Source organism: Euphorbia lathyris, chromosome 9 (assembly GCF_963576675.1).
Source record: "Euphorbia lathyris chromosome 9, ddEupLath1.1, whole genome shotgun sequence".
Taxonomy (NCBI): domain Eukaryota; kingdom Viridiplantae; phylum Streptophyta; class Magnoliopsida; order Malpighiales; family Euphorbiaceae; genus Euphorbia; species Euphorbia lathyris.
The window spans coordinates 22,496,996-22,505,211 of NC_088918.1; the positions used below are offsets into that span (position 1 = coordinate 22,496,996).

At 36.8% G+C, this 8,216-nt stretch overlaps 1 protein-coding gene across 3 annotated transcripts; it reads left to right on the forward strand.

Moving 5' to 3' along the window:
- The first annotated feature begins 699 nt into the window (after positions 1 to 699).
- On the forward strand, positions 700 to 5,151 carry LOC136206505 (uncharacterized). 3 transcript variants are annotated; one of them, XM_065997580.1, is made up of 4 exons: positions 700 to 1,013; positions 1,123 to 1,453; positions 1,643 to 3,073; positions 3,152 to 5,151. In XM_065997580.1, the coding sequence occupies exons 2-4, from the start codon at positions 1,441 to 1,443 to the stop codon at positions 3,187 to 3,189; spliced, it is 1,482 nt and encodes a 493-aa protein (XP_065853652.1). In that variant the 5' UTR covers positions 700 to 1,013; positions 1,123 to 1,440; the 3' UTR covers positions 3,190 to 5,151. The 3 variants fall into 3 exon arrangements, with proteins under 3 accessions (XP_065853652.1, XP_065853650.1, XP_065853651.1); XM_065997578.1 differs by having other exon boundaries at positions 1,123 to 1,235; positions 1,315 to 1,453; positions 1,643 to 5,151; XM_065997579.1 differs by having other exon boundaries at positions 700 to 1,453; positions 1,643 to 5,151.
- Positions 5,152 to 8,216: the final 3,065 nt, after the last annotated feature.

Genomic DNA, 8,216 nt, shown 5'->3' on the forward strand with positions numbered 1-8,216 from the left:
GTACGCGTTCCACCTTAAGTGGAACGCGTACGTCGAGCGATCCACCCTAAGGTGGATCGCATGCGCCGCGCGCTCCACCCTAAGGTGGATCGCTCGACACTATGCATCTCCACCTACGGTGGAACGCATAGTTCATGCGTTCCACCGTAGGCGGAGATGGATTCCGGCGCCCGCCTAGGCGAAATTCTGGGATTTTAATCCCGAATTTCGGCCCGATTACTCACGATTTTGATAATTTTTTTTATGGAAATACTTACCGTAATACCCATGTATCCTTTGCCGATGCCTCCTCTTCGTGCCATCTCGTTTTTGGTCGGTTTTTTTTAGAATGGAAAAGATGTTGAGAGGATTTGGAATTTCAAAACTTATGTTTGAAATAATGAGAAAGACAAAAAGGTCAATACAGGACGGTGAACCGGAATTTTAGTGCGGTATATAGTCGCCCACTAAAAATAAAACAAAAGAGACAAAAAGAAGAGATTTAATTAAGATGAAAGCCATGACTTGACAGATATAGTCTTTCACTTAAATTGCACTCTAAAAAAGCTAAACTATTCATAATAAACAATTAGCATTAAATCGGAACCACAACAAAAATTAAATAAATGAATAATCAAATCCTAGCTAAAAACAAACACCTACAGTATAAAAGGTGTAACCTAAACTTACCTTGTCTGTTTGCTTGGAGAGGGAGGCGGCCATTCATTAAATTTTTCTTCTTTCTTCTTTTTCCTTGGCTGATTGCTTATTGATTACTGTGAAAACCAGTGTTGTGAGCTTATTTTTCTTGGAATTAATTCAGGGTGAATTTCGACCTTGCCTTGAGACCTTCACAGTTCCTGAGTTTAATCTGCCTATTGTCGGTGCTCTATCAATTGGGCTTTTCAGAAAAGAACAAAAAATCTTTCAAAGAAGAAATAATTGCGAAGGAGAGACTCATCCTTAATCTTCAGTCCTGAACTCAATGACGAGCCTTTTGCACCGTTTCTGTCCCAGTTTTGAATTTGATTCTGGTTTAATATCACTGACTTTATTTTGATATGTATCAACATCCTTGTCTTGCTTGCAGCCATCTCGAATTACCCAGACAATAATATTTTCTTTTTCTCTGTTGAATTGCAGATTCTTCCCTCACAGACTCTTTCCAATCAAGTCAGTTCTTGTTGTGACGAAACGCTTACCGGTAGCAAGGATTAAAGGCCGGATCAATCATTGATCGGTTTCCTTTAATCACGGTGCTAACTCTTTGCTTGCTTGTACCTTTGATAGAAGTCTCCGAACATAAGTACACAACTGATTCCTATTTTGATGAAGGATTTGAAGGCCTCAAGGATTAAAGGCCGGATCAATCATTGATCGGTTTCCTTTAATCAAGGTGTTACCAAACTTGAGGTTCAGTCTAGCTAAAGTGCAACTCCTTTACTCAAAATCACCGCCAAGATGTCTTCCAAAGGTAAACTTACCACCGAACTTGTGAATAAAAGTTAATGGATTTCGAATGTGTTTGATGATTGATATTTGGTGAATGGATGACAATCTTGAAAGAGTAATTTTATGTTGACATGATTTTTGGGACTTTAGAATTTAAGGGGAAATGCTGCCGAAATTTTAAAAAATTTAATTTGTACCTTTAATTTGGCAGAAACCCCTTTTATCAAGAAACCAACTGCTCCACTTGTAAGAAAGTCGCACCCAAATCCTTCTGGAAGAAGTGCTGGTGAACTCGGAAAAGCACATCAACCTGACACCATCAAGATCAATTTTAATGATGATGAATTGTATGCTCTTTTGCCGACTGGTCGAGACAAACCTCCTCAAGTGCCTTTTCCAATATCTCAAGAGGGAGAACTTCTTTTGATGAAACCTGATCTTCTCATCGGCTGCCATGTTAAATGCAAAAGTTGGCCCCGTCTTGCTAGTGAAACTGCCACAAAAGCATGGTCTACCTGGGAGAATCGGTTGAAGCCGACGTATGAGAGAAAATGGTGCAATCTTGGAATCAATGAGTTGATCAAAATGTCCCAGATAGAGCTTCCAGTAAACAAGAATCTTTTGTATGCAGCTTTGGGTTTCTGGTCACGTAACTGTAATGCTTTTCTATTTCCACCTGTACCGATGACTGTTACCTTGAGGGATGTGCTTGCGCTAACAGGACTACCAGTGGTTGGTCCTGAGATACCTTCCTTAGTTCGACATGAGCTTCCAGAATTCTTCAAGAAGTACAGAACTATGGATTCGGTGAGGCTGATCGAATATATGGCTAATCATCCTCCAAAAAGAAAGCGGGTTGATCATTTTCTCTTTTTGTGGACTCTTGTTTGCCGATATATTTTTTGCACTGCATCTGGCAAAGTAACTGCAGAATACAAGGAGATTGCATATGAGCTTGCAACTGGGAAAAAATTGGCTTTAGGATCCATGTTGTTGGGTGCAACTTATCATCACATTGCCCACATGGTCTCTAATGAACCTTTCACCCGCCTTGGTGGAAACCTCTGGATCGTTCAATTGTGGCTCCTTGCTTACTTTCCTCAGCTTCAAAGTTCTGTTTTAGACACATCTATGCCCATTGGTCGGTCTTTGATGAGTTGTAGAACCAAAATGACCCAGACCAGGAAGTTTTTCAAGTTTTTCTCTTGTTTGAAAGATAAGCCTCCGTTGAGGTTCACTTATTGTTTCTCTAGACTGCCAGAATCTGGAAGAATAATGAAAGCTTCTACAATCAACCTGGATGAGACATATGAAATGTGGAAGTCGTTCTTATCAACTCGTTTCCTCCATGTCGGTGCCACCTTCAAGCCAACTATCACAGGGACGACGACGTGTTTCGAGTTGTATTGGCCAGCATTGTGTGCTCGACAGTTTGGCCTTATTCAGGTCATTCCTGCTCCTCCTTTGCTCCCTTTGGAAGAACGTTACAAAGCTTCTGAATCTCGTGTACATCGGCTTCTCAATGATGGTTTTCACTTCAAATTGTCAAAAGTGGGCAAGGCCTCTTCAATTGTTACTAATGAGTTTGACCAGTGGTGGTCTTTACGCCTTCCTTACCTTCAACAAAAAGTAGAAGCATCAGGTAAATTTCTTGATTTACTTCTTTCTACTTCCTCTCATCTCTGATTTGAACCAGACCATTCACACATACTCCACACAGGGAAGGTGGTTGATGAGGAAGATGCCAATGAAGATTGAAGATAGTGATGTTGTTGGGGCCGATGTTGCTCCTGATGAATCTGTAGGAAATTAGGCTAAGGTATACCAGCGGAAATATAAAAATTTAAACCTATTTCCATAAACCACAAAATCCGTTAACCGTTATTTCATATAAAGAGGGATAAGAAGAATTACCTCTTGATGATCAATCTACCGTTGTTAATGAAGTGCCCACAACTTCAAAAGAGATAGAAACTTTCTACCAATCTGCCCCTATCCGAAACAGACCTTCCAGACCTCCGAATGACAATCCCTTCGGTGTAAACGTGGAAGAATATGTCTAGAAGCTCCTGTCCAAAAATCGCGAAGATCCGACGTTTCAATCTCCGGAAATCCGCGAAATCGTGAACTGACCTGATGTAGGAGTAGTAAAACGAATTTCTCCCTTTTGTTTGTTTTTCTTCTTCGAGTTCCCAAACACGAAATAAAACACGGGAAGATTAATTTAGTATCAACCGTTGAATAGCAACCAAAGTAGATTGCCTCTAACTAATCAACACAAGATCAAGGATAAAAGAAATAGATGAAAATCAATTGATCAAACGAAGCCGTAGAGAAATCTCGTCCTCGAACTAGGGGTGTCGAATTTTCTCTCTCTTGGACTATGTGAATTTCGAAAATCACAAGTAGGGTATGGCTTGCTTGGATTTCGAAAATCTCAAGGGAAGGGGTATTTATAATCTCTTGTATCTAATCCCTAGTTAGATAAAATTAGGTTACTGAATAGGAATTCCATTCGGAATAGAATTCCTAATTATTATCTCACTATATATCTAATATATTAAGGATAATAATAATAACCTCATTGGATAATAATAGGAGTATATTAATCTAATTAAAACTCCTAACTTAATTATCTCTTAATTAATTTAATTCATATTCCTAATCTAATTAGGATTAACAAAATCAAATTAATTATTCATGTATGTCACTACATGAATTTCGACCCCCTTATGTCCATGGGCCTTATTGGGCTCAATTGGGCTTCTATCAATTAATTAACATCTATCTCTCTTTTAGGTTCCAAGTCTTATGTGTGATCCATTAGGTTCTTATTGCTTCTAGCCGTATGCAACGTTATTAAATTACTTTTCAAAGAATTATATTTAATCTTTGCATAACGGAATGATGTACAGAGTATGTGATTAGCAAGTCCGTAATCATTCCCCCAGAGCTATAAGAAGACAGGTTGATTCCGTCGTTAACCTTTCCGTATTAGTTACAGTATAATTCGATCCTTTATCAACTACATCATTGAACTGAATCTTATGACTATGGGTGATGTCAAGTCACATATAGCGAGACGTTCGTTTTACTTATACAGGCCGAGTCAACTCAAATAGATAGGTTAAGTGAAATTTGTATTTCTTACTCTTAAGCTATCACCTTGTAAGGATTTAGAGTCGAGTCTTCCACAAGCGATCCATGGATGTATCTCCCATTTATCGAGAGTGATAAATGCTCAATCCAATATATAACGACTCCGCAATTACTTCCTGTGATACCCAACGTCTACTGTTCACACCCCAGAGTCATCTCTGTTAAGGATCGTGTTACACCAGAGTCAAAGCATCACATTCCGTAATCCAGAATACCAATTAATATTCCTTTAAGTCTGAGGATTAGTTATACCTATTAATACCAATGAGATGAACATGTGACAAGGATGAATCTACCCATCCTGTTATCTCAAATCGGATCCCCAATCCTAATGAACAACGTTTCATCGGATCTATGTAACTGTCCAGATATCTGTATATATGAAGCTTGTGAGATCAGCTTTCTGTCGGACAGAAGACATTATTACATACAAGTCTCAACAGTGATATGTCAATCCCAAACATATCACTTGACTTGGGGTGGTTTTAAGTTTATCAGTTTACTATAAAGTTTTGTCTCACTTCATGCTTGTATGAACACTTTATAATCACTTTAAATAAACTTACGGATTTCCTTTTATTAGACTTTATTTAGTGCTTAAAAGGGATTGCCTTTATATAGTTATAAAACATATATCTCATTAAACAAATGATATAAAGAACAATTCATTTACATTAAGTTTGTATCCTAGAACAATTGTCTATAGGACACTAAACCCCAACATACTCCCACTTGGACTAAAGCCAATTGTTTCTAAAACTTATCCCAGTAGAAGTTAAATGACGATCATGTATTCTCTGGGTTAAAGGCTTTGTCAACGGATCTGCAACGTTGTCCTCTATAGGTACTCTTTCTATTCTCACATCTCCTCTAGCCACAATCTCTCTAATGATGTGGTATCACTTAAGGTAATGCTTGGATGCATTATGAGACCGTGGTTCCTTTGCTTGCGCAATGGATCCATTGTTATCACAGTACAGTGTAATGGGATTGACAATGTCAGGCACCACACCTAGTTCTATAATGAACTTTCTAATCCAAACCGCTTCCTTTGCTGCTTCTGCAGCTGCGATATACTCTGACTCGGTCGTAGAAAAAGCTACGCTTCCCTGCTTGGAACTCTTCCAACTGACCGCGCCCCCATTCAAGATAAACAGGTATCCTGATTGGGATTTATAATCATTCTCATCTGTGAGATGACTTGCGTCTGAAAATCCTTCTATTTTCAGATCACCTTCTCCGTACACTAGGAACATATCTTTAGTTCTTCTCAAGTACTTTAGAATGTTCTTGACGGCAATCCAATGCTCATCTCCCGGATTCCCTTGGTAACGACTCGTTACAGATAACGCGAACGCTACGTCAGGTCTAGTGCATAGCATAGCATACATAATCGAACCGATTGCGCTGGCGTACGGGACTACAGCCATGCGTCGTTTATCATCATCGGTTTTAGGACATTGATGATTGTTTAACTTTACTCCATGTAACATGGGTAAGTTACCTCGTTTCGATTCAAGCATGCTAAACCGATTTAGCACCTTTTCAATGTATGTAGCCTGTGAAAGACCAAGCAGTCTTCTCGATTTATCTCTATAGATCTTTATACCAAGTATATAAGCTGCTTCACCAAGGTCTTTCATTGAGAAGTTACCAGATAACCATACTTTCACTGACTGTAAGAGAGCAACGTCATTTCCCATTAATAATATATCGTCCACATATAGTATGAGAAATGCTATAGAGCTCCCACTTGCTTTCTTGTAAATGCAAGCTTCTTCGCAATTTTGTTCGAAACCAAATTGTTTTATGGTTTCGTCAAAACGCTTATTCCAGCTTCTAGATGCTTGCTTGAGTCCATAAATGGATCTCTGAAGTTTGCAAACTTTATTTGCATCTTTCGATATGAAACCTTCAGGCTGCATCATATATACATCCTCAAGCAGGTTTCCGTTTAGGAAAGCCGTTTTCACATCCATTTGCCAAATCTCATAATCGAAATGAGCGGCAATTGCAAGCATGATTCTGATTGATTTGGACATAGCCACATGAGAGAAAGTTTTGTCATAATCAATTCCTTGCTTCTGACGATATCCTTTCGCTACTAACCTAGTTTTGTAGGTGCTAACTATCGTTGGACGGCCGCCCAACGGCTTTGGGCGACGCCTGATTTTACTCGGGCGTCGCCCATTGTTCCGGGACCCGTTTCTCTATAAAAAGGGGCACGGATCCCAATGCAAAGAGAGGGAATTTTGGAGCCTTTCTCACTCTAAACATTTTTAGAGAGAGAAAGTGAATTTTTTTTTGAGAAAAATATTTTTTTTCTCAAAAATTCCGAATTTCCTAAAGTTAATTTTTTACTAAAAAATATAAAAAAAACGGAAGAAGGCAACTCGTGGAATCAATCGGCTTCGACTGTCAGATACCGAATTTAAGGTATTATCCGAGGACTAGACTTTTTTCTTTTACTTTATTTATTTTCTTCTTCTATTTATTTTTTTATGTTATAGTTTTTATTTGTTTATTTATTCATTTATTTTGTCACTTTTTATTTAATTAGCGTGTTTATTTAATTTTCGTTTCGTGTTGAATAAAATTCGGTTTTGTTTTAAAATAAAAAACCTCGTTTTGATATCCCAATATGAACCATGATTCGATAAAAAGGTAGTTCGGGTATCGAAAAACGTTGTAATTATAAGTTTTTAATTTAAAAGAAATTTCCAAATAATGTTTTAAAATAAAAACATCGTTTTAGGAACTTCCGTTATTGACTATGATCCATTTTTGGTAGTTCGGAAATCCAAAACGATTGTATTAGATTTAATTTAAAGCTTTTGAATAAATCTGGAAATAATTGGAGTGCTGCTGTAATTTGCCATTTCTGTCACTAATTGCTGTTTACCGACGGATTTTCCGTCGGTAAATCTGCCAAAACGTAAAAATTGCCATTTCAGTCCATTTTTCTTAACTTTTAAGCTTTTAATCCTTAATATATATATGTATAGTTATGTAATATATGTTTTTCAAACTATTTTAGATATTTAGTGTATATAATTATTTAGGATGTTTGTATATCATTCTTTATTTAATTTTTAAACATAAGTATATGTATATATATGTTATTTTTTATTCATTTGAGTTATATTAGATCCTATTTTAAGGGTTATTTACTTGGGCATTTTGGGAAATAATTAGTAGATATTGGTATATGTTATTTTTGATATTTAAAACTATATTAGTTGTGTATATATGTAGTTTTGGGGTATATGGGTTATGTTATTGATTATTATATGAAACTATTTTGGATAAAGATTATTTTCTTATTTATGAGATTTATTTACTATTTTCACATTTTTAAAGTATAAATGTATTATATCTAGTATTTTCATACATGTATTATATAGTTCCTTTTTTTATTAACTTTCATTCTCATATTCTCTTTTTGATTTAAATGTATATATATATGCTTAAATTGTTTTCTTTATTCTTTTGGCCCATCCATGGGCCCGGGTTTCAAATGGGCTTTATTTGAGTGTGAATCTTGGTTTAAATGGGTTTATTATTGTAATCATAATAGGTAAAGAGTCCATTAAGTAAGAGGGGAAAATAAGTTCACAAAAAGAGAG